The following is a 27057-nucleotide window of genomic DNA, read 5'->3' as shown; positions in this document are numbered from 1 at the left end:
CACCACCAAGACAGAACCCCTCAACTGCTTTGATGCATTTTTAATATTGCCTGAGACAGCCCTCAGCCAAGAGGCTTGGTACCCTTGGGCTGTCCAAGCTATTTCCTGAAGCCTCAACTCTTTTTTTAAAGTTGTGCTCCAATTACTAAGCTGCATAGGTTTCCAGTCGTCTGCCTCCTTCCAGTCTCATAAGCCCAGGTGTTTTGAGTCCGGTTTTGTAAAATGCATATATTGTGGATAGCTGAAATTCTTGACTGCTTACTCCTCTGCCTTAGTTTCAGTGGTTGTGTTTATGTCGGCTCTCTGCCCTCTGCCCTTGTGTGGCAGGAATGAGTGCCAGTGCTCATGGCCCTTCTCTCTGCAGATGGCTCAGGAGGGAATACAGACAGCGCCTTTCCTGAAAACTCCAATGTCACACTCATAACGACCCTCAGCCCTGCACACACCAGCCCTGCTGCCTTACCCACAGGTGGCTCAGGAGAGAGGAATACAGACAGCCCCTTTCTTGACAACTCCACTGTAACGACCCTCGGGCCTGCACGCACCAGCTCTGCTGTCTCACCCGCACTCACTTCCAACATCACCACCACACCCAACTCCTCAGGTTTGACTCTGCTGCATAGGTGACTTCAGCTATGGACAATGAAATGAAAACTTAAAACTTGAACGCAGCTCTTTTATTTCATACCAAATATTATCTGCAGTTTTCCTGTTTGGTAAATGTTCCATATTTGTACTAGTTTAGGCAAAAGAAACTTTCTAGTAAGTTTTTCTAGGTAAATTTTGTTTTATTAGTCATATTATAAATGCTCATGGCAAAAAAGAATAGTAAATAAATGTTAACATCAGATAGCCCTGGGATCAAATCCCATGTCTTCACCCTTCTAATTAAATACAGGACAAATTACTAATACTTTCTAAGTATCAGTTTTTCCTTGTGTGAAAATGGAAATAATCCTTATGTCCCGGGATTAATGTGAAGGCCGAATATGTAAAAAGTCTGATATGTCAAAAGTGTTACAAAAGAGTAATTGTTACTCTTGTTAGCATTCAAAATAAGGAGAATTGTAATTCAAAGGGAATGGAATTGTTTGAGTAAGATCTCCCATCAGGTAAGAATCACACCAAGGAATTATGTTTCCCTTCAACATATACAATGTTTGGTTGAAATTACTCGAGATACTGTTCATTTCAAGGGCCCTTCATAGATAAACCTTGGATTCACTTTATGATTTGAAAAACAAGCAAGTGTCAAACCAAAGGAGGGTTCCTGAAACAAAGATTAGGTTAGGAAATGACCTTTGCTAAAGAGTTTTCCTTTGCCCTTCAAAATGACAAACTCATGAACATTTATTCTTCGGTTTGTTTTCTTGCAGCTTCTTCTGACAAACCCCCTGTGTCATCCACTCCAAGCACTGAGGCAAGCACTGTCCTGTCAATCACAACAACAGGTGACAACCTGACCCTCGGTCATGCAACCGTACAACCCGCTATGCTGGGGATGTGCTCACAACAGGGTCCTCCTCCTGCTCTACCTTGGTCTGCTTTCTTTGAGAAATTCCATTAAATATGTTAGTCCTAAGGGCCATGGAACAGCAGCTAGACATTTCCTTATGTATAGTGCAGCAGTTGATGAGATGAGGACATAATGTTACTGTCATAACCCATCATATTTTTGTCGTAGCACTCCCCAGAGTTGTACGCTTTATGAAAACGTGTATGACAATAACAGAATCTACTAGAACTTCTTTTGCTAAGAGTGGGTATTGGTATTCATATGGAAAAGACTGATTCCATCCAAGAGGCTCTCTGTTATGAGTAGCAGGGGACTGATCACAGAGTTCCAGTTAAACAGCCAGGGGGCCTGGAGGGAAAGGAAAGAGGTTTGGGGGAACCGGCCATAGCCAAGGGTGGTATCTGTTTAATCAGGGAGCGAAGGAAGAGCTTGCCAGCCCACTGTGCTCCCTCAAATTCTTCCTCATTCAAAACAAGATTAGCAGAGATGTCTCAGCTTTGCCAAAGCACATTTCCTTCCAGTTCTTTGGCTAAATATATAAACCCACACACGCTACTCCTCCATTTGCTGAGAGAGGAGTTTATTACTGTTGTTTGGGCACAGAGCATATAAAAGTTAAACTGGAGAATATAAAAGTTAAACTGGAGAAGGAAACAGCCCTTGACTATCATCTTATTTTCTTAAAAACAAAAGCATAAACCTCATTCTGTGGGGATTCTAATTAAATAAACCTATTTTGACATTAATCAAGGGAATGAGTACCTTTAAAATATTTTTGGCTACATGAACACACAGCCATGTTACCATACCACAATCAGATGTGTAAAGTCATAACATTGTTATTATCACAATTGTGTTTGTTGGGTAAATTCATGAAAACATTTTATAGAACTAGCTCCTTAGTCAATAAAGTTTGAAGTTTTAAGGTAAACCTATTGTACTAGGTGAACTTTACATTATCTGTTACACCTAACCAAACAGTTTTTATAGTTTATGAAGTCAAAACATTGTAAATCATCTTTCCCCCAAATGACACAGCACTGTTCTAAAACAAAATTTTAATAATTTGCATTCTTCTTCTTTTTTTTCTCTGTTACAGCTACAACTCCTAAGATACCCTGTGGTAAGTGTGTTTACCTTGAGGCGGCATACCTCACTTTGGAAGGGCACTTGAATTATTTCCTTCTTCATTCTAAGCTTTGATGATCCACTAGCAAACTAAACTCACTGGCTCTAATTTCTTACCAATGATTACCTCCAAAGACTAGTATCTCACGGTGGTGAAAAGCCCTGATTTATGTGATTAATAATAAGTTCTTTTATAATCAGCCTCCATCCACCTCTCCTCTCGCATCATTACCTCCTCACTTTCTGCATTTCAGTAATACACAATGACTTACAGTTTTCTGTTAAATAAAAATCAGTGTATAAATTAATATTTATTGAAAAGATATTTTTATCAGTTATAGAAAGTGTTGACACTAAAGAAAGGTATTTGGGAAGGTCCTTTAGCGATGATAATTTTACATCGTTAAAGGCATGAAGAAGGACCTGGGGCCTCTAAATAATTAATGTTTACATATTTGGAGAAACAGATAACTAGGTTTTAAATAACAAGAGTAATTATGACATAAAGCTAGAAGAAGAGATTGTCTGTTGCATCATTCCTTTGTACATCAGCTCAGCAAGTAGTTACTGAATTCCTACTAATGACAGATGTTATACATGGACCTGGGTTCATGGCAATAATTGACATAGACCAGATTTTGCTCACCAGAAATTCTGAGTTCAGTTAGGAAGACAGTCATTTATCTGACAATAATCCAAATGTAAATGTACAAGCTGAAGTTCTTTCAGAAAGGGAATTAGGAAAGAATGATATGGAGGCCTCTCATGAGTTGCATCCATGTGTTTATGTTCTTGGGGGTGTTTTGTTGATTTGATATTTTTAAAAATATACATTAAGGAATTTGCATTTAACATAATTTCATTCATTTTGTAAAAAGAGAGAATCGTGACTGTTTCATTTTCTTTCAGATAGCAAATATGCAGACATCTCTGTGGATTACACGTATGACAGTACAAATAGATCATTTACAGCAAAGCTAAATGTGAGTGATGACAGCGTGAAATGTGAAAATTGGACCTGTACAAACAAGGAGTTGCATAACCTATCAGAATGCCGAGATCTCACTATAAGAATAACTGATGATACATGTGCTGCTCCAGCTAAAGAGTTAACATTAGATGTCCCACCAGGTAAATCTATTTGTTTCTATTTCTATATTTACTATAAAAAAAGCATGATTTCATGTATGGCAGGAGCCAGTTTGGTGAAGGAAAGGACTGAGAGAAAAGAAGTCTGCTGTATACAAGTGTATGAACTTTTTTGCTTTCCTAACCAAGTAAAAATTACAAAGCAATATAAGCCTTCTGTTTATATACCTTAGTCATCTCTCCTACTTGTTTGGCATTAATATTGGTGAGATATAGCAAGATTGAAATTTTATCTGAATGGTTGCCTGAATTTCGTTTGTATTTTTATACTGTTTTGATTACTGTGGACTTATAGCCTGAAGTCTGGCAGGGTGATGCATGGGCTTTGTTTTTATTACTAAGAATAGTCTTAGCTATACAGAGTTTTTTCTGATTCCATACAAAATGAAGTACTATTTTTTTCCATTTCTTCAAAATATGATGTTGGTACTTCAATGGGGATTGCCTTGAATCTGTAGACTGCTTTGGGTAGAACAGACATTTTGTCTGTTTCATTTTTAAAAGTAACACAAATTCTAAATGAAACACTAACAAATATATGGTCTTGAAAAATAACAAGGTAAATAATAAAAAAACACAACATTCAAGAGTTATTAGATTTTAACAAAATTAGTCTCAATGCTAGCCAAATTATGCTATTAATATAATTTCAGTGACTTTAATAGAGAATATAGCACAAGTTATAAAATACTAATTTAGTCTATTTCTGAATCTTCTTGACAGAGCCTGGAAAATTTCAATTAGTTAACTGTACAGAGGCCGAAAAAGCAAATACTACTATTTGTTTAACATGGGAAAAAAATGAACTCCGTGATTGTGATGAAAATAAATTTACATACAGCTTTAAATGTGGTAAGAATACAACACTTAGCAGGGAATTTTTTGTGGTGGGAAGCTATTCTAAATACTGTTTAATTTTCTCTCACTCTTTCTCTCTGCCCTCCTTCTGTCTCTTTCGTCTTCTTATTTATTTATTTATTTATTTTTTGGTCTGTGGTATATTTGGAGTCAAATAATTGTATTGTCTATGCTGTTCAAACAAATTCACAAAATAGATAAATACATTCCCTGAAAAGTGAATACTGAAAAAATTAAGTCTAATAATTTCCCAGAATTTTATTTTCTTTCTTTCTTTCTTTCTTTCTTTCTTTCTTTCTTTCTTTCTTTCTTTCTTTCTTTCTTTCTTTCTTTCTTTCTTTCTTTCTTTCTTTCTCTCTCTTTCTCTCTCTCTCTCTCTCTTTCTTTCTTTCTTTCTTTCCTTTTTGACAGAGTTTCACTATGTTGCTCTTGGTAGAGTGCTATGGTGTCATAGCTCACAGCAACCTAAAACTCTTGGGCTTAAGCGATTCTCTTGCCTCAGCCTCCAAAGTAGCTGGGACTATAGGTGCCCGCCACAACACCTGGCTATTTTTTGTTGTTGTTGCAGTTGGCATTGTTGGTTAGCTGGCCCAGGCCAAGTTCGAACCTGCCACCTTCAGTGTATGTGACTGGTGCCATAACCACTGTACTAGAGTGCCAAGCTGATTACCAGAATTTTCTTGGCAATTGTTATACACAAGGCATTGTTGATGAGATTATGAGAGAAGGGGTTATGAAAATGGTGATACACATCTTTTGATAGAAAGAAAGGAAAACAAATATAAAATTATATGATTCAAAAGTTAACTTTGTCAGATCTTCATCAACAAAATTCGTACAGAAGTCCAAGAACACTTAGATAATAAAGAAAGCAGGAAAAGAACAGTAAGTGCTTCTAGGAATAAGATTGGGTTCAAATTAAGGTGACCAATAATTGAGGTAGCATTTCCTTTTAAGTGTATTTGAATTTAATGAGATGGATTTTCTCATCCCCTCGGCCATCTGCCAAGTCATATTTGGTACATCAAACTATAGAGTTGTGTGCACATGTGTACCCACACCCAGAATGGCTTATGGCACTGGTTGTAATCATCATGTAATCATCATAGCCTATGATCCAAGAAGTATGAGGAAAGCACAAGCAAAGATAAAAGACAGATGATCAAAACATGATCTTTCTAGAAAATCTATGAGGCAAAGACTGAGGTGTTACCGCAGTTTCTCAACAGACAACAATGCACTAATGCCTTATTCCATCAGTTAGGGTAGGGACTTTCTCAAAGTAAGTTCTACTTTCTATATAGGCTGAGCATTCCTAATCTAAAAATCTAAAATTTGAAATGTTCCAAAATCCAAAACTTTTTGAGTATTCACATGACATCACAAGTGGAAAATTGCAAAGCTGACCTCATGTGACAAGTTACAGTCAAAATGTAGGCACTAGATGCATAGTTGATTCAGTGTCCCCAGGAGGAAGATGTTATAGAATTACCTCAGGCTATGTATGGAAGGTGTGCGTGACACCCAAGTGAATTCTGTGTTTGGACTTGCATCTCAGCTCCGTGATATCTCATTGTGCCTATGAAAATATTCTAAAATATGCAAACATCTGAAATCCAAAACACTTCCAGTCCTATGCATTTTAGGTAATGGGTACTCAATGTGTATTTTTGTAGAAGTTGAGCCCAGGAAAATCATTTTCAGAACCTATGACTTAGTATTTTTATCATTTCCGTGGATTTTTAATCTACTAGTTATTATAGTTATTACACATATGAAGTCAAAAAAGAAAGCTACTTGTGTAATATTGTGCTAATATAATCATATGCATACTTATTTCTTTTAGGTAATCAGACATTTAAGGAAAAAAAAATAACATTACCAGACCTTCAACCTGAACAAGATTATAGTTGTTCTTCAGAAGTACTTTATAATGACAAAAAGTATACAGTTGCACACAAAACTATTCAAACAGATGTTGGAAGTGAGTATATTTCTTGTATTTATATGTAAAATTACTTTCCCTTTTTGTTCTTATGCAATAATTATTTGAGAATCAGAGGAAATGATGGTATAAAGTTAGAGAAAGAATGTCAGAAAATAAATTTCTATTAATATTTGAAGTTGAATTTAAAAAAAAATTACACTGGGCCCAAACATCTTTTTTTCCAAATTATAGGCTATTATGAGGTTATGTTGGAAATAAAACTGAAATGGGTAAAATGTTTTGTTCCTTTATTTCCCGATTCTTCCCATAGCATCCTTCCTTTTTGGCACACTCTCTCACCTCCCTCTCCTCTACTAGATCCTGCCTGTAATAGAAGTAAAGGGAGTAAAGAAGCAGAGTGGTAAATCTACGCATGAATGGGAAGATGGACAAAAGTAATGAAAAAGTGTTAAAACAATATCAATTACACCTATGATGACTTATGAATTAGCCACTGTAAAAAAAGGAAAAATAGATAGTGTTGCCTATAAGCAGTATAGAAAAATTCTACATATCACAGCAAGAAAAGATGGTAGAGGAGAGGGGATAAAGAAGAAGAGGGAAGAGTTTGCTTTGGGGTAGTTTAAGTCAAAGTTGTGTGTTCTTCACTTGGAAGGTATGTGATATACCCTTGTGATGCAACTTTTGGGTGTGAATTTCCCCTCCCCCTTTTCCTTCCTCCCACTCACGTGAATTTCATTGAATTTTGCTTCCATATGAGCATGTGTTGATCAACTAGCTCCAGTTTTGTACTGAGCTCATGCGGTGTTCATTTTTCCATTCTTGCAATACTTCACTGAGGAGAATGGTCTCCAATTCCATCCAGGTTGTTACAAAAGATACGTGTGTACCCCTGTAATGTTCTAAAATTAATAAATAAAATCAAAAAGTGGAAGGAAGAAGAGAGAGAAAGGAAGAAAGGAGGAGAAGGGAGAGAGACAGAGAGAAGGAGGCAGTAGAGAAAGGGAGAGAGATGTTAGAAAACAATGGGTGGGATAGTGGAAACACGTTATAGTCTATCAAAAGTTACAATAAATATAAATGGATTGCACAGATAGTCAGATTTGGGCAAAGACTCATTTTGGGGAGAATTTTGTAGTTTTCAAGTAGACAAAGTGATAGCTTATAAGAAATTTTTATGACTTGACTGAGTATTGAATGGAAACTGATAGAAAGTGCTTGGAAAATAAATGAAAGGTAGTAAAAGGGAGAAAATAATAAAAATTAGAGTATGTAGTATTAAAAGTGGGAACAAACAAAAATAGTAAGATTGATCAACAAATCTAAAGTCTGACCTCAGAAAAGATTAATGAAATAGCCAGACATCTAACAAAACAACCTTTTTCCTTTAGATAAGAAAACTAAAGAATAAGATACATTCTAAAAATTATAAAACAACTTTGTGTGCAATTTAGAAGGTTAGGTAAAATGGTAAATTGTCTAAACTGATGAATTATGAGCATTTTCTAGGAAGAATTAGAGATGTGGAATTAAAATTGCCCTCACATATCTCTCTACCATGTCACACATACTATTTGCTTACTTAACACACCCGTACAAAACCATGAAGAGAAGGTAGGTTTTCAAAGTTACGTGAATAGTCAAAGAAAGATGATCCTTATTTTATCAAACTATTCCATGGTAAAGAGGACAGGGACACATATCAACTCGTTTTGACAATTGTTGGGGTTTGGTGTAGGATTAGCATTCATACATCTATAATGTGGATACAAAACATGTTCAAAGCTGAGGCAGCTATAGGCCTATCTCATTTATGAACATAGTAACTAAATGGGAAATGAAATATTAGCAAAATGGATTAAAAATTATATGTTATTAAGTTTTATCCCATTAATTCAGAAATCTCCAGCCTCAGAAAAGAGCAATTTTACCATTTACTTATTTCACTTGAGAACGAAGAGGGATTTTTGTAAGATCACTGCAAAAAGAGCCACATTATTTTTGTTTTTAAGTCTTAACCTTTAATTCACATATCACACAACATACCCTTTGAAATGTACGCTTCAGTGAATTTCAATATTTTTAGACTTGTGCAGCCATCACCAGAATCAATTTTAGAACCGTTTTCATCATACCAAAAAGAAATTCTGCCTCTGTTAACAGTTTCTCCCCATTGCCCCTGTAGTCCCCCATTTCTCAGCAGGCAACCACCAATTTACTTTCCGTCTGAATAGATTTGCCTTTTCTGGACATTTCATAGAAATAGAATGGTACAACATGCAATCTTTCACTTAGCATACTGTTTTCAAGGTGTATCTCTATTATGATATGTATCAGTTCTTCCTTTTATATTGCTGAATAATATTTCATTGTATGGATATACCTTATTTTCTTTGTACCTTCATAAGTTGAGTGACATTTAGTTTGTTTTCACTTTTTAGCTATTGTGAATAATGCTGTCATGAACAATTGTGTGCAAGGTTTTGTGTACACATTTTCGTTTCCCTTAGTTGTATATCTGGGCTTGCAAATTTGTGAGTCACTCAGCAACTTTATGTTTTGTATTTATTTCCTTCTTCAGGATTGTTTAGAATATCTGAGGGTTATTGTAAATTGAACTGCAGTAAACAGTCTAATGCAAGTGTCCTTATGATAAAAGGATTTTTTTCCAGTAATGGGATTGCAGGATCAAACGGGAGGTCGTGCTTGAGTTCTTTGAGGGTTCTCCATACTTCCTTCCAGAAATGTTGTATTAGTTTGCAGTCCCACCAGCAGTGTAAAAGTGTTCCTTTCTCTCCAATGGAGACTTTACATCCTTTGTATTAACCTGGATGTAAGTGGAACACATTATTCTTAGTAAAGCATCACAAGAATGGAGAAGCATGAATCCTATGTACTCAATTTTGATATGAGGACAATTAATGACCTACTACACTTTGGGGGATGGGGGAAGGGAAGAACAGAGAGAGAGAGAAGGAGAGAGGTGGGCAAAAGGAAGAGCAGAGAGAGGGAAGGAGGGAGGGGGTGGGGTCTCAGTGTGTGACACGCCTCTTGGGGGCAAGACACAATTGTAAGAGGGACTTTACCTAACAAATGCAATCAGTGTAACCTGGTTTCTTGTACCCTCAATGAATCCCCCCCCCACCAAAAGAATATCTGAGAGCTCTTGGAATTCCATAGGAATTTTAGGATCTATAGATTACTTTCTACAGAGAAGTCAGCTTGGATTTTTACAGGGATTGCGTTGTATCTATAAATCAATTTGGAGAATATCGCCATCTTAACAATGTTAGGCTTCATGCATATCAGGTGGCTTTCCATTAATCTTCTTCAAAGAATTTCCAGAATGTTTTATAGTTTTCAGCACATAAGCCTTATACCTTTTTTGTTAAATTTACTCTTAGTTTAAATTTATTCTTGCTTACAGTGGTGTTGCTTTCTTAATTTCATTTTCAGATTGCTCATTGCTGGTGCATAGAAATAGAATTAATGTTTTTTGTATTGATCTTGCAGTCTGCCACATGTTGAACTTGTTTGTTAATTATAATACTGCAGGATTTTTGACAAAATCTGTGAAAGTGATTCTAAATTTCACATAAAAATATGAATAGCTGAGGACTGAGGGGGCTGCTTAAATCTATGTCTCCATAATTTTCCAAAATAAAAAAGTTACAAGAAGAGCAAATAAAACTATGTCCTCAGCATAGCTAGAAATGTTTAACATATTTTGGATATTAAACACTAAAATATATAGTCTTTATAAATCAACATGATAAAATAGAAACCCCAGAGAGCTACCTTTTACATTTGATAAAAGCACAAAGTATTTCAGCGGGGGAAAGAATAGTCTTTTTGACAAATAATTCTGGTATCTCTGTAGAAAAAAATGGACATCGGCCCTCACCTCTCAACAAACACAAAAATAAATTAAAAGAGATAAGTAGATTCTAGACCTTAACACTAAAGCTAAAATTATAAAAATGTCAAACAAAGGCATAGGAAAATATCTATATACCTCAAACAAAGATTTTTTAGGGCTCAAAAAGCAAGAATCACAAAATAAATAATTTTGATAAACTGGATTTCGTCAGAATTGACCATTCCTGTTCTTTGAATGAAACCATTAAAAAAATAAATAAAAGATCACACCATAGGTTGTAAAAATATATCACAGTTAACTTTTTTAACATGGGAAGTTTTTCCAGAATATTTAGAGAGCTCATTCAGCTACAAAATAAGGCATCAAATAACTCAATTAAAAATGGACAAACATTTCTAATACATGCATATACTTCACAAAAGCAGACGTGTAAATGGCTAATAAGCACATAAAAGGTGCTTAGCATAGTTAGTTATCTGAGACATGCCAGTTAAAACAACATTGATATGATATTACACAGCCACTAAAATGGCTGAACTTAAAAAGACTGATAATACCATCAGGAAGATGTAAAGTAATGGCCCAGCAATTCACCTTAGATATTTACCAAAGAGGAAAGAAGAGGTCCATGTGAAGATGAAGCAGATTCATTCATAATAGCCCCAAACCCAGAAATAACCCAATGTCCACTAAACATTGAATCACACATAAAATGTATAAAATGTATTGTACCTTATTCCTTTATAACAACTACTGATGAATAAAAAAAGAATTACTAACACATGCGCCACTGTGAATGAATCTTCAGTTATTATGTTGAATGCAGTACGTTACGTTAGATGTAAAAATACTTACTGTTTTATCTTATTTATATGCAAGATGAATTTGATCTATGTTAAGAGAAAGCAGATCAGAGCATGCGTGAGTTCGACAAGGGGGCTGAGGTGTCAGGGAAGTGACATAGAAGAACTTTTTGAGATTATAGACATTTTCTATATCTTGAATGTGCTGGTGATGAAATGGACGTATACATTTGTCAAATGTAAATTAATCAAATTACATTTAATGTAATTTATATCTCATATGTCATGTGTTTTATTTAAATATTTATCACATTCTTCTGGGTTCTTACATCTAGTTACTGGTAACTCTGATGGGTGCTGTTCAGATAATGATTGTTACATTTATCAGTGCTACAAATGCCAGATTTTCCACACAGCATAATCCACAAATCCCAAGATATCTGGAAAATAGTAAAAGTAAGAAGAAGGTGGGATTCTCAGCTATCTTCAAGTTAGGGAAACTTTAGGTGCCATAGTGTCGGAGTGGAGTAACATTTACTTTGTTAAAATGATTTACTCTAAAACAAATTAAATAAGCCCAGATGTCTTTCTTTCAATGTCATTATTCATTCATAATTGATCAAAATATAACTTTATAATACATGCTTATAATATGAAGAATGTTTTCTCCATGCCTTATTTTTCATATTACATATTCTTATTCTTTTCACAGTTCCAGAAGAGCCTCCGAATTTTACCTGTAAAAATATAAGTGCAGAGAATGTCCACATTTCCTGGAGTCCTCCTCAAAATAAATTTGATAATTTTATTCTGTGTTATAGGAACAAGTCAGGTAATTTGTACAGCATTTCATTTCATATCAGGAAATAGATGTCAAGAATCTGAAAATACTAGAAATGTGGATTGAGGCAGGAAGCCCTTGAGCTGCCCGTACAGAGACTGTGGGGAGCATAACTTCTGCCTTGATTGTAGAACTGCTTTCATTCACTAAGGGTTTTCCAGCTGTGAAAGGACTAAAACTCAGAACATTCCCAGTATTTGCTTCATCTTTCTTGATCTTAGCTTCAATCTTTGCACCCCAAAGCCTAGAGAAAGAAATTTCCTGGAAGATAATACTCCTTTATATCTTGCAAATATATATGAGTGATTTGCCTTGCTTTGAGCTCATTCAGCCCCTAAACACACAAACAAGCAAAGACTTTGCAAAACTTGTTCCAGTTAATACACATGAAATATTGGGCGAATAAAAATGCATGTGGACTCGGTTAGCCACTGAGGCCAGTTTGGGGGAATCTTGACACCTAGTTTAGAAATTTGACTTCTGCAAAAGAAAATGTAGTCAAAACCTGCTGTGACTAGTTCAGCCAGGAGACTGTCAAATGAGAGGCTGGTGAAGAGAACAGACCTCTCTTGGATGACGTAAAGTATCTGAAATGTTTGTAGAAAATGGTGAACCTCAGTGGAGTAGTTTAGAGTAGCCTCAGCAGCTGGGTAGCCCTCTCTCCGAGTCTCCATGCATAAGTTACAGCAGGAATAAACTGAGCATCCGAAGAAGTCCATTGCTACAAAAGGTGGGAAAGAACCACCTTTGCTACAAAAGGTGGGAAAGAACCAATTTCAAACTTTGAAAAGTAAAAAACTATTTGCTTTAGCATGCTATTTTAAATTCTGGTAACATTGCTTTCGCTAGTTGTTTGAGTCTAAATAATCAAATTACTAAAGCAAAGTTAAATACACATGTTTTCGACTTAGCATAAGAGGATTCAAATGCTATGTAGAAGAAATATATACAATATATTTGAGGTTATGATAATTTTGAAAGTTAAATGTCCAAGAAAGGAAAAATGAAAATCTTAGGAAGATAAAACAGGAGGATGATTAGATCCTCTCCGCCTCTCTGCACGCATCTTTGACAAAGTCTCTGTGCTCAGCGTCTGTAAGAACATATTGTTTGGTTTTCTGAATCTTCCACTCACTATCTCTTGCTGCGTTCCTCAGTTTCTGCACCCTCTCCACTGCAGCGCACTTTTTATACCAGTTTCTATGGTGGTGATCAGGTCTGGTTACTGCTCCTTTGTCAGTTTGTAAATGAACCTGTCTTTGTACTGTTATTGCATAATTAAGGTATAATTAGTTACTTATTAGCAACTAATTAGTCTGATGAGTTTTATTTTGTTTGTAACTAGTAAGACTCCTTCTTGTTTGTTACCCACATTTAGTAGCTGTGCAATTCTAACACTTGAGTGGGATTGCGGTGGGGGAAGAAAGCAACGCTTTACAGTATCAGACAGTGTGTATCTTTTTCTACAAAATTGGCCATCAGGGACTGATTCCAGCTCCAGATCAGGTGCTGATCCTGCTTCCTGTGCTCTGTGGAGCCAGTCCTACCCTAAACAGAAATATGTTCTGGTTTTGTTGTCTCATTCATCTCAAACATGTATCATAATTCAGTTTTCTCCTATTTTAGTTCAAAGAGAGTTGATAGAATAATAGTATTGTTAAAGCAATCATTTTAAGTACAATTATTTCAAATTAACTCACTATTAAAATCCACAAAAGGTCTGTGAAACTTGCATTTCATATTACTTTTTAATCAGATATTAAATTCCTTTTGGTTATTATATCATTCAATTTTTAAGTATCTCTGAAAGCCAGCAATTAAAAGGAGTAAGAAAAATGTAATCGGCATTTATTTAGTAGCCTCAATTTATTAAGCATTTTTAAAATATGTTGTTTAAGAATTTTATTATGTATTTTAGTAATAACTCTGAGAGAGGTACATACGTATCTTCATAGTTAATATGATACAACTGAAGAGAAAACCATTCAAGCATCAAGTCAAATAAGTTTATTATTTGTCCCATACAACTTGTGCTGTGACATCAGAGTTCTCAGGAAAAAAAAAAATTTTGAACATGAGAAGGTGGAAAGAATGTTCATGTACAGGGTGGACCTAAGGTTTGTATGCAATTTAAAATAATAGTTTACTGTTTTAAATTGCACACAGACTTTATGTCCCTACATTTTGGCTTTTTAACTAAAGCTTGAAATGGTTCACAATTTGGAAATGAGCATTCCAAACCACTTTTCTACGCATGAAAAATGTTGATGAATTATGACTTACAAAAAAATCCCTGAACAACAATATCTTTTGAACAATGCATTGTTAAAAAATAAAGTCAACAATTTACCTCTGTCAGGTTGGTTAAAATAAAAGCTTCATAGAACTACGTACATGTCATTTGTTTTGATGCAGAATGGTTATGAGATTTCATATGCAAACGTACAAAATCAGGTCACCGAAAGCAAGCCAGGTTGATCTGGAGAGGAACATCTGACGCTTGGATTTTGTCCCGGTAACAACTTGGGCATTGTCCTAGAAGTCAGTCTCATAAGGAGCTGGCAGAAGCCTTCCTCAGAGGATGGCCACTACCCTTCTCTTGAGCTCTCACTTTTCCTGCTCTTAAAGACAGTTGTCACCAGAGATCCAGCAGAACTGAACTAGCAAGTATAAATCAATTAATCCAGCTCAGGATTTGTGATAAATAGACAATTTTAATGAGGCTAGAATAGCCTCTTGGTCTCACTAATTATTTAGAATTCCAAGGCGATGTAGGGAAATTGCAATCATCTCCACTTTATAGATAATAGACAAGACATGAGCAGGTGGTACATCTTTCCCTACTGAGCTCCTGCAAGCCCCTAAGTATGTCCCACTGTCCCAGAAGACAGGTGGCCAACTGGAAGATAAAGTGTGGCCCCACCGCAGATCCTGGCTTCCTCTTCCACACCATACAGTATATAAAATGGGGAAGACTAGACTGTGGACTCCACAACATTACTGCCTGGATTCCACTCTGGTTTCCTTCTTCATTTCCTGGGAGGTCATGTACAGATTGCTCTCTGAAGCTCAGTTTTCCCATCTGTAAAATTGGGTAATTCCAAGAATGCCAGCTTACAGTTGAAGTGATGCCTAAATCAACTAACTCATGCATACCACTTAAAACAGCACTTAACATATGGAGTGAGCTATTCATTTTTAAAATCATTATTGGTATTATTACTATCACCTTAACTGTGCTCCAGTAACATGCTGCCACCGTAATTTACCTTCAACCTGTCTTCCCTGATGTCACTTGGCTACACAGAAATAGTCAGTAGGTCCAGGATATTTTTTTCACTTAACAAATGTGAATTTTTCTTACCAAAATGTTAAATAAAACACTTTTAAACAAGGTCCTATCTCTTAGCCAGAATTTGCTGCCCTAATCAGATCTGTCTCTAAATTTAAAACACTCCTTTCTTTGTAATGTTTTCTCTTCTCCCTTACACCTATTCAGTTTCACTCACCTTCCAATGAACAGCTCAGATTCAGAAAAGTTCACTAAAAATAATCATTCTGAAACACCAGAAGACTTTTACAGTGTCTGGTGGTGGACGCTGTATTATATCAGAAAGAAAAGACATCATCTTCACAAGTGTCTGAACTTAAGTATTTTATGTGCCAAATTAATGATAGGAAGCCAAAGTACTTGAGTTTATTGATAATAATTGGATTATTATTATCAATATTACGATAGCATTTGCTGATAATTGTATGTACTTCTCAGTTTAAAAGATACACTTATTCCTCAATCGCTCGTTAGTTATGAGTCTGCTTAGAATGATATTATGTAGAGACCAAATTAAATATGCAGTAATCCTCTTAATGACTTACTAAATTTTTCCACTTTTTTCCTAAGAAAAAAACAAAGAAAGATGCTTCGATCTGAATAAGAACAAGGACAGATATGATTTGGACAATTTGAAACCTTTCACAGACTATTCCGTGTCATTACTTGCCTACATCATAGGAAGAGTGCAGCGTAATGGAACGGCTAGGACCTGTGAATTTAAAACAAATGCATCACGTAAGTTCTGTGCTCTAACGCTTCCTTTCACCAGGGGAAATAAACAAAATATGAACATTTTAGCTTAAAATACATCTATCTTTATGTTTCATTTGGGAAGCACATGAACCTGGCACATTTGCAAACATGTAGAAAATATAGTAATTTTAAATAAAACAATTTAAAAACTGTAATCCTGGCTTGTCTGTATTCTTCAGATATAGCTATAGGGTTGTAAGCATGAAGCATAAGGGCACATTAACTGGTCCAATTTCTAAGATTTAGGACAATTAGGTTCCTAACCAACATAGATAAAAAAATGCATTGTTGGGTGGCGCCTGTGGCTCAGTGAGTAGGACGCTGGCCCCATATACAGGGGGTGGTGGGTTTGAACCCGGGCCCAGCCAAACTGCAACAAAAATATAATTGGCCGTTATGGCAGGTGCCTGTAGTCCCAGCTACTCGGGAGGCTGAAAGAAGAGAATCGCCTAAGCCCAGGAGTTGGAGGTTGCTGTGAGCTGTGACGCCACAGCACTCTGTGGAGGGCAACAAAGTGAGACCCTGTTTCAAAAAAAAAAAATGCATTGTTGCTGTCTTTGCTATCTAGAAATACTCCCCGCAGTCAGACACCCAACAGTGTCCCACAATGCATTAACCTACTAACCTCTATTCACTTAATAAAATAGTTCATAAAATACAATATTTTATTAGCATTTTCTTTGTTATACTGAAGTACCAACTATTTTATTTTATGTAACATTTTGAATTGAGGTTCCTTTTTAATGGCATTTCTCTTATCATCTGTATGTCGCCTAAGTTTCCAGGCTTCAAGCCAGATAACACTCTGGGCTAAATGTTAACCTCCATCAAGGGCAGAGGAGAAGAAATGTTCCCTGTGTTGGGCAGCATCTACAGCTGCAGGGACCCTAAGGAGCGCATAGCTCGTAAGAAATGTCGTCTGTTCTCAGAGCATTTAGGCTCTGATGTAAACAGTCCAGGTCCTAGAGCTCTAGACTTCTGCTATTTTCCTGATTTTCTGTGACATCACAGAAAATGACAATTTATTCCTGAAGAATCCTGAGGATGCGCACCAGGATAATGTAAGACTTCAGGAAAGCAGGGCCTGGACCATGCTGTAGGCCTCAATAGCTTCGTCTTCCCTTCCCATCAAGTCCCCCCTTCCTTGTTACCTTCCTTTTCTCTATTCTCTATTTCTGTACACTCCCCTTAAGGGACTACCTGAGATTCAAGCACAACTTACCTCCCAATACTGAATAAATAGGTGTTTTTTTTCCAGATGTTTCCATATAGCTTTTTTGTTTATGTACTATCATAACTATCATACTTTACCTGTAACCTCCAAACTAACAATTAAAATACTTTACCCTGGGGCGGCGCCTGTGGCTCAGTCGGTAGGGTGCCGGCCCCATATACCAAGGGTGGCGGGTTCAAACCCAGCCCCGGCTGAACTGCAACCAAAAAATAGCTGGGCGTTGTGGCGGGTGCCTGTAGTCCCAGCTACTCGGGAGGCCGAGGCAGGAGAATCGCTTCAGCCCAGGAGTTGGAGGTTGCTGTGAGCTGTGTGAGGCCACGGCACTCTACCGAGGGCCATAAAGTGAGACTCTGTCTCTACAAAAAAAAACAAAAAAAAACAAAAAAATACTTTACCCTGTACATATGACTCATCAAATAATATTAATGTGAATTTATTAAATAACTAAAATAACAAATCTTTGTTCTTTTTGATAGCTCCAAGCCAAGTCCAGAACATGACTATCTTCAGAACTTCAGATAATAGTATGCTTATCAAGTGTAACCCTCCCAGAGATCTGAATGGTCCTGAAACACGTTACTATTTGCAAGTAGAACTTGGTGATGCTTCACTTGATAAGAATAACAAAACCTGCTATTTCCATGTAGAAAATCTTCAGTATTCTACAGACTATAAATTTGGGGTAAGGTTCTGCGCTTTATAGTATTATAGCACCTGTCTACTTTATAATGATTACTATCTAGTACTTGAATAGCATTAAGACCAATGCTCATATGAACTTGAGAAGTTCTGATGTGTAACGAAATTGAATTATAAAAGTCCCCCAAATTTTAAAGTATTCCATATCTTATTGTTGACCGTAGTCATTGGATTCCAAAATTTTATCTCTAGAGCTAAAAATAGTAGCAAATGTTCATTGGAATGTTTTGAAACTTCAGTGTGATTTAATTATACCTAAATTATTATTCCTGTGTCAAGGAGCACAACATTTTGTCCACAGAAGATTAATACTTTGCCAAATCCTTTCTTTACTTTAGCTTTTTATCATTGCTAATGTGAATTTTTCAGTTGTAAAAACTTTACAGGTACCTCAAAGTTAGAAAGTACTGGAAATAAATAATAGAACATACCCCTGAGCATAGCAAATTAAAAATACTCATAATCTCACTGTCTACTGATTATATTTTATACAGATACTTTCATAACATGTAATTCCACATTTATCTGCATTTAACAAATGTATTATCAACATTCTGAATGCAAAGTTTGGTAAACTGTATTTTTCGTATGTTACTACACATCAAGCACATCTTCCTATGTTAAAATTTTACTACTACATAGTTTTAAAAGGTTGCATAATATTCTATCATATAGCTTTGTCACATTCTGCCAAATATAACTATGTTGGTCTTTAATACAAACAACATCCATTAAACACACTTACTGGCAAACAGCAAAATCTTTTAATATGTCTTTAATCATTTATGTTTGATAAATTCCTATACTTTATTGGGTCAAAGGAATTTAAATGCATTTTAACATTTTTTGGATACATGTGAATACCACCTTTCTTTTTCTATAAATGTTACCAAATTACCTTCTTGTACCATTGAATGAAATGACTGTTTATTAAGAGACTCACCAACACTGAACACCCTTTTCTTTCTCTTTGATACCTAGAGGGTGAAATCTTGAATTAGTATCTCTTTTTGTCTTAATGGGCTGTTTTCCCTTACTGTTGAGGGCAAATAAAAATTTATTGTTTTGTGTTTATTCTTTCCTTTGTCCAATTTCATAGGGAAATCTTTGGATACAACTAATAACCTCTTTGCCGTATGCTTAATAATTTTTTTCAGTTTATAGTTTGCCTTTCGATTTTCTTCACAGCACGTTAGATCATTTGCGATCCCCTTTTTTATTCTTACACAGACAAATGACACTTTTTTCCTGTTTGATGAAAACTGTCATAGTTAACTATTATTAATACGATACTGACAATTGGCTTTGTATTCTTTTTCAATTAAAGAAGTGTTTTTATATTTATAAGCTTTTTTGGTTTTATTTTATAATAAAAAAAAACAGGTGGGATTTTGTCAAACTTTTTAAAACTTTGTGCTAGATGATGCCACAGTCATGATGCCATGATGTGATTTGTTTATATGATGAGTTACAGTGACAGGTGTTCTATATGCCTGTCCATTTGGTTTGGTCTAAATGCCAAACCATTTTCACATTCAAGAAAACATCCCAGCTCAGTCATGGTGCATTCTTCTTATAAAGTATTATTGAAATTCATACCCTAACATTTTATTAAGTGTTTCTAAATAGGTATTCACAAATGAGATCATTCATTTCTCATCTAAGTGGGTGGAGGTGGTGTTGGCATAGTCATGAGTGATATCATTTGTAGGTGGTCCCCAACCATCATTTGTACAACATTTTGATATTAATGTTATATTGACCTGATAAAACACATGGGAGGTAGTTTCCTGTTTTTCTATGTTATGTAACTTTAAATAGGATAGGAATAATGTGTTCCCTGTGAACTTTGCTTTGATCTCTTTTATGCAGAAGAATTCTTAGAGAATCATTTGCATTTTTTCTCAATAGGATTAAGTCTTTTCAGATACTTACTTCCTTTTCCAGTGAGTGTGCCATTTGTATTTTTTTCAAAGAGTCGCCCATATAAAAACATCTTTTATTATTGCCAAATTGTACATTATACTTTATTCCCACCACCCATGAAGTACCAGGCACACTGGTTTCTTTCCAGGTTCTCAACTACACCGAGGTTTTGCCCTCGTTAGGCACCTCACCGCAGGCTTTTCTCTCTCCCTGGAACACTTTTCTCTCACTCTTCACATATTCACAGTTATTTTGAAAAAAAAAAAAAAAAGTGGGCATTGTATTAAAATACCATCTTAAAATTCAAACCAGAAGGTAATTATTCAGTCCCCCATTGTCCTACCCACTCTTCAAAGGCTGTCTTTTGTTTTCTTCACTGCATTTCCATAACTTCATTTTATGTTTAACTCCGTCTCTACGACATCATTTATACCTTTCTGAGAGGGTAATCTTTTCAGCTTTTTCACATTGTGGTCTGTGGTTCATAAATGAATAAGTTGATTTATTATTATCTTTTTTTAAACTTTTTTTTCATAATTTTATTTTGATGTTTTTCTGGTAGATTGGGGTGTGAAGTATTCCCCCAATCATCATTTCTTGTCTTAAAATTTTTTATTAAGTAAAAGAAAGAAAAGGGCTAGGAATTGTCCTTTGGTAAAATTTGACTGTCTCCCATGTCTATACTCCTTATCGCTAATTTCTGAATTCCTGCACAGGCAATTTAATGAATGATTCATAAAGTAGTATTGTTCTTATTATTTATAATTCCTAATGAGTGTACTATTGGTATTTGAAAGGGTTTTTAGTTTATCTGTTATTTAGGAGAGTGTTTCTAAGTTTCAGATGCTTGAATTTCTTATTGCTACTAGTTAGTAGTTCATAAAAGATAATTGGTTTTTATAATTTCTGTCTCTTAGGATTGATGGTTTTGTTTATAAAAAAAATTTGTTGTTTTGTGTTTATTCTTTCCTTTGTCCAATTTCATAGGGAAATCTTTGGATACTACTAATAACCTCTTTGCCATATGCTTAATAATTTCATAGAGAAAGTTTATATTTAAATAAATGCTTATGAATAGTCTGTGAATACTGGCCATTATATATACTCTATAGGGTAAAAGTTGGAATATATATTTTTTATGATTATCATATCTATCAATCTTGTTTTATGATAATAATCATTCTATTTTTACTTAATTTGATGTTTTTGTCAAAGATTCTCATTGATTCTTTTCTTCTTTCAATTTCCCCGTATGTCTAAATTGTTTCTGGTTTATTTATTTACATTAGTTACTATAAGACACAGGTGTTTATGCTAGTTAAATCTTACTCTGTATCCATTTCCCCTTTAAAATTTTACGTGAATTTCATATATAATTCTTATAAATAAGATATGGTGAAATTTCCTTTTTAAATAAGATGTGAACATATTAGCCTATCAATAGAAAATTTTAACTTTATGAATATTTTGATGTAGAAAACTTTAACTTTATGAATATTTTGATTTCTTCATCCAGTTTCATTGGTTACTGCTAATTATAACTATTATTATGTTTGCTAAGTGAGCTAACATTTCATTACATCTTTTCATTATCTTTTAAAAATATTTGATAACATACTGATGTTACATTAATGTTTCAACTTTAAATTAAAGCAAATCAGAATATTTTTAATGAAAATAAATAGCATTGTATAATAAATAATGTATGTTTTACATTATGATATATAACCTTGCATTGGAAAACTAAATTATTTTCTTTTTTATTACTGAAATTCAGGTCTATTTTAACAACGGGAAATTTAATGGAGCTCCAGTTATTCAACATAAGTCAACATCTTGTAAGTCATTACTCGGCTATTTATTATATAGAGATTAAGATACATGTTGGTGCCTACAAAACTATACTATTTTACATTCATATTCACATTTAATTGTTCAGTGTTTAAATTGTGTATTTTTATAAGCATAATACTTTAAGTCCTGTATTTAGATGAACATCATAAAAAAATGCAATACCTCAAAAGCAAATTAAGAGATTCAGTTATTGAAGGATTGTTGAATTCCTAAGAGGATTTATCCATACAGACTATTAAGTTACAATTCTGTTTACAGTATTTCTTCATGTCAGTAAGTTTCTTTTGTGTGGTGCTGTAGAGATTGGTACCTACTTTACCTTACTCGCTCCCTCAACCATTTTCTTGGTGGAAGTGGTCTATGAATAGAAATCTGTCTTGATTTACCTAATTACAGCTAAGATAAGCACTCCCTAATAATAATATGGTTCTTTAAATCATCATTATTAGTTCAATGTATTTTAATTAAAGGTACACATTTAAAAAATTGCCTTAAATTTTAATATAAAAACGAACAGTATCTGTATATGACATTCCCTACCCACTGTTTTGTTCACCAGAACAACCATTTTTAACCATTCTCCTTCAATTCTCCATATAGTTTCTTTCATATATACATGTGTATATGAAATTTTATTTACAAAAGTTTTGTATATTTTTGTATGCATATTTAGTATATATATTTTGCTTTATATATGCATGTGTATATGTAATCTTATTTACAAAAGTTAACAAGTAGAGACAACTTAAAATAGTTTACTGCGTCGTCTTCATCCATAGGTGTAGCACAGTAGGTAGTATTAGTTGCCCCAGAAAAAGCAGTTGTATATATATATATAAAATATATTTTTCTTTTTTTCTTTTTTTTGCATTTTTGGCCAGGGCACCGGGCTTGAACCCACCACCCCTGGTATATGGGGCCGATGCCTACTCCTTGAGCCACAGGCACTGCCTTTTTTTTTTTGCATTTATATTTCCCTTTTGAATTCTCCATATAGTTTACTATATAGTTTACTAAATATACTGCTTTTTCTAAGGTTACTAATACTAACTACTGTTCTATACCTATGGAAGAAGAAGATGTAGGAAACTATTTCAAGTTTTCTCTACTTGTTAACTTTTGCAAATAAAATTATTTAAGCCTCTATGTATTTTGTTACCAACCATAGACTATTCCTGATACTGTCTTCACCATTTTTAGGTTTTTCTGTCTTACTTGCACACATATGCATGTGCACAATCATTGAAGCTTTATTTTCCAAAGTAAAAAAAAAAGGGGGGGGAGGGAGGATTTAAAAAACAGCTTATTTTGCAAACTGCTTTTCTATGGGGTGGGTTAAGTTTTAGTTTTTTTGTACAGAGATTTGTGAAATAAAAGCCTATAATATTAAATGATAAACATATTCTGCCAGATATCTTTGATTTTATTTCCATATTAGCCTTTTCTTTTATATTTATGACAAAAGTAGTTTCACAGAACTTTTCCTATTATGTAAATAATTTATAGTGCCATTGTCTATTCTTGGTGGTCATAGACTCAAGTGAACATTTCACATTCATATTAGGCCAGACCTGGAACTGTTTCACTTAGAAAGACACAGACCTGGAAATACAGCTTGCTAGCAAGGGAGTTGGGCACTGGGAATCCTTGTGGCTGTGGACACGGCAATCCAGGGACTATTCTTTGACCTTCCTAAAGACAACTGAGATGTGAGAAGATGAGAATGTGTGTGGTTATGGGAGCTGCCTTCCAAGAGAAACCTGTATCTCTTACAATAGTTCCATAGGGATAGATAGCTTCTCAACGTGCCCATAGGGCTATGCTCCTTTTCAAGGTGGACTGCACTCAGGGAAACTCAAAGCTGGGAGTTCCCAATCTGGTTCATATATAGCACTCCCAGTCTAGACATAGTTTAACCATCCAGAGTCACTTTATCATTAGCGATGATACCTGGTAACATCGCTAATTTCCACTTCTGTAACATTTCCAGATCAACAGAGCTGAAGAGTTAGCTCACATCTTTTTTTCATAAAGGAGGTAACATTATATCAACTTTCTGCTCCCAATATCACTTTCATAATGGATAAACAATATACTTACTTTTAAAATAGTGATATTTATTCCAGGAAAGGACTTGGGCTGTGAAATGCTAGGGTATAGTTACTAAAAGTAGTATTTTTGGATTTCTGTGGGAGAGAATCCCATCATCTATATTTTGATGGCTTTCTCAGTTGAAGTCCTAGGGTGTCTTCCTTTCTGCTCTGACGTGGACTCTCACCTGTCACCTTGAAATTTCCCATTGTCAGTCTTCTGGTTTAGATTTGCTGCATCTAGATCGCATGTATTTGTTTTTTTCAGATTTTACTGATGTATAGCCTCTAGTGTAAGAATAAAATATTCTAATTTTTGATTGCACAAAAATATCTTTATTCTACTCTGGCACTTAATAGATATTTTGACTGGGCATAAAATTCTAAGTTAACAATTCTAGAATTCAGAAAGTATTTCTTTTTTATTCCCCTGAATCCAATCTTAGTTATGCCATCCTGCTTCTCTCTCCCTTCCCATCTTTTTTCCCTGCAAATAGTAGGCTTTTCTTATCATTCTTGGTCTTATCTGGATTTCTTTTCATTTATTTTCCTGGATCGTGCTGGCCTTTGTGACATGTAGACTTACAGAACTCTGAGATACCTCAGTTCTTTGTTCTGTTGTACCTGCATTGAGTGGAATTATAGAGAAACACCAGCACACTGAGTCTGAATTAAGCAAGGGCCCTTTATTGGGCCGGACAGTCAAGAGCAGGCTCATGCCACAAAGTCTCTTGACCGCATTGAAGTCTGGGGTGGGGGGAGTGCAAGGTTTTTTGCAGGCTCATGCCACAAAGTCTCTTGACCACGTTGAAGTGTGTGTGTGGGGGGGAGTGCAAGGTTTTTTATATGGCACTTCAAGCAGGGATGGGAACCCTTAGCGTAAGCAGAATGTTATAGAAGCTAATGTCTACAAGGTTAGAGCTATGGGGAGGGGACTTGCAAGGGGCGAATCTAAGAACTGCACACAGACAGACCAGACAGACTTGTGACAGGATTGTGGTTTTCACAAGATTTTTTTCATCTGTCACATGATTTTTTGCAGCTCTCAGCTAGACGTCCTGTTTTTTTCAGGGTCGCTGCTTGCTCAAGGGGCTACTGTAGTTACAAAGTGGGGAGGCTGCAAGCTCTTAACAAAATGGAGTAAGTGTGTTCACTTGCTCAAAATGGATGGAGTTAGGGCATCACATTCCCCACTGGTTTCAAGTCCACGCCAAACCTTTGACTTCTGAGTTAAACTCTTGACTCTTCATCTAAGGGTATGGAGTCATATTGGGCATTAATCACCATGAGTTTGATTGCGGTCAACCAAGTTTTTAGGAAATTGATGAACCAGTTGAGGATGCAAGGCCCTTTCAGTCATCCCCAGGATAAGGAGGAGTAGAGGACTAGCGAGGCTTGTGATTAAAAGTTGTTAAGCAGGAGTTCAGAGACAGCTTGCCTGTCCAGTTACATCTCCTAAAGCAAGTGGCTAGCTGGGTACAAGATGTTGTTAGTTACTGGGGCAGGGGTGAGGGGGCTAGCTCACCTAACCCTACATAATATGGAGGCATGGGTTATAGGCCCCAATAATCAGAAGCTAACTTAGACTGAGTTACATTTAAAAGATGATGCATACTGTCTATCCTGATTACTAAAGTAGGAAGCAAGGGGAGCTGCTGGTGTGGTTTCTTATCAGGCACAGGGCTCCTGAGATCTAGATTAAAAGAGTTGCACGTGGGACTAGTGGCCCCACTGGAGAGGGCCCTCCTCTCCACTCTCAGGGGAGTTTTGGGTGGGTGGACTAACTGAATTGAAAACTGAGTCCTCTCAGGCTGACATGTGTGAAATTGGAGCTTCCAAGTCTGTTTCTATTGCCAGACTTGGTCGTTTGGTTTTTGCACCTGCATTGAAATTGGGTTACATGTTCCAGGTGTTGGACATGCCCAGCAACCTCCCTCAAGGTACTTGTGACAAGCCTCTGTTCTTTTTATGGTGACATACTTGGTATTATTAAGGGTAAAGGCACTGCCCTGTAATAGGGATTCGAGATGAGTGATTCCACATCCATGCTGTATATGGTTGGAGTAGCTGCTCATAGCCCACATGCCCAGAATTTTTGGTAATGGGCTACATGATGTGGGCCTAATAACTTGCATAGGTCAATGTAGAAAATCAGACCTAAAGTGCTAATCTCTTACGTTGTATTAACTAAGACCTCTCCCCTTTGGTCAAGCAATGCAAAACAAGAGGGGGAAGAAGCAAGGGTCAAGGAGAAGAGGACATGTACATATAGGAAGTAGATTAAGATTTTAACAGTCTTAGCTTGAGGGAGTTTTCTCCTGGGACTGCGGTTTAGTCGATTCTGCTGTCTTATGTGGTCTTTTTCACCTGGATGTGGTGGATCTATGCTGAGAAACCATCAACTCTCACCACCGTCAGGTTAGTGAGGGTGATAGCGAATGGGCCTTTCCACTGTGGGGTTAGTCCTTCCTTCTGAAATGACTTGACTTAGACTCGGTTACCAGGCTGAAAGGTAGTTCGAAGTTTCTCGCCATCAGTCTTAGGGTCTGGATAGGTGTCTTGAAACTGGGAGTGAACATTTTTTTGGACCTGGAAAAGGTTCTGGAGATACTAAGAATGATTTCATTTAGAAGTTGGTGGGGAAGGCTTCTATCCATCTTGAGAATGTGTCTACTAACACAAAAAGATATTTACACTTTCTGCTGGCTAGATGGATTTTAGTGAAGTTGACTTCCTCATTTTTTCCTGGTATGTGTCATCTGATGTGGATTTCTAATAGAAGCTTGGGTCTGGCTTTGGCATTTATCTTTTTACATGTCACACACCAAGCGGCAGTTGACCAGGTGGCTTCTGCATGACCTCAGTCACCTTGCATATGTTTGTGGCTTTCTGGCTTTTCTACACTGACGGGGATGAAGTTAAGGGTAAGAAAAATGATATTATTTAACAGTCATTTATAAATATTTATAAGTTCTGGATTTTGAGGCTAAAGTTTACACAATGAGAACATAAGAACATTAGTTCTTATTTATAAACTTGGTACA

General features: G+C 35.7%; 1 protein-coding gene across 4 annotated transcripts in view; it reads left to right on the top strand.

The window, feature by feature from the left end:
- Window positions 1-27057, top strand: part of PTPRC (protein tyrosine phosphatase receptor type C) — a 118245-nt gene that overhangs the window by 59680 nt on the left and 31508 nt on the right. For 2 of the 4 annotated variants that reach the window (XM_053606764.1, XM_053606763.1), the window contains 10 exons: window positions 365-604; window positions 1377-1451; window positions 2616-2639; window positions 3554-3775; window positions 4517-4645; window positions 6498-6635; window positions 11995-12114; window positions 16025-16192; window positions 17921-18126; window positions 21847-21907. In XM_053606764.1, coding sequence (XP_053462739.1) covers window positions 365-604; window positions 1377-1451; window positions 2616-2639; window positions 3554-3775; window positions 4517-4645; window positions 6498-6635; window positions 11995-12114; window positions 16025-16192; window positions 17921-18126; window positions 21847-21907 — 1383 coding nt within the window. The remainder of the gene's footprint in view (window positions 1-364; window positions 605-1376; window positions 1452-2615; window positions 2640-3553; window positions 3776-4516; window positions 4646-6497; window positions 6636-11994; window positions 12115-16024; window positions 16193-17920; window positions 18127-21846; window positions 21908-27057) is intronic. The other 2 variants (XM_053606766.1, XM_053606765.1) reach the window with 1 other exon arrangement.

The sequence above is a fragment of the Nycticebus coucang genome, chromosome 10 (genome assembly GCF_027406575.1).
Source record: "Nycticebus coucang isolate mNycCou1 chromosome 10, mNycCou1.pri, whole genome shotgun sequence".
NCBI lineage: Eukaryota > Metazoa > Chordata > Mammalia > Primates > Lorisidae > Nycticebus > Nycticebus coucang.
This window is presented reverse-complemented; position numbering and strand designations above follow the sequence as displayed.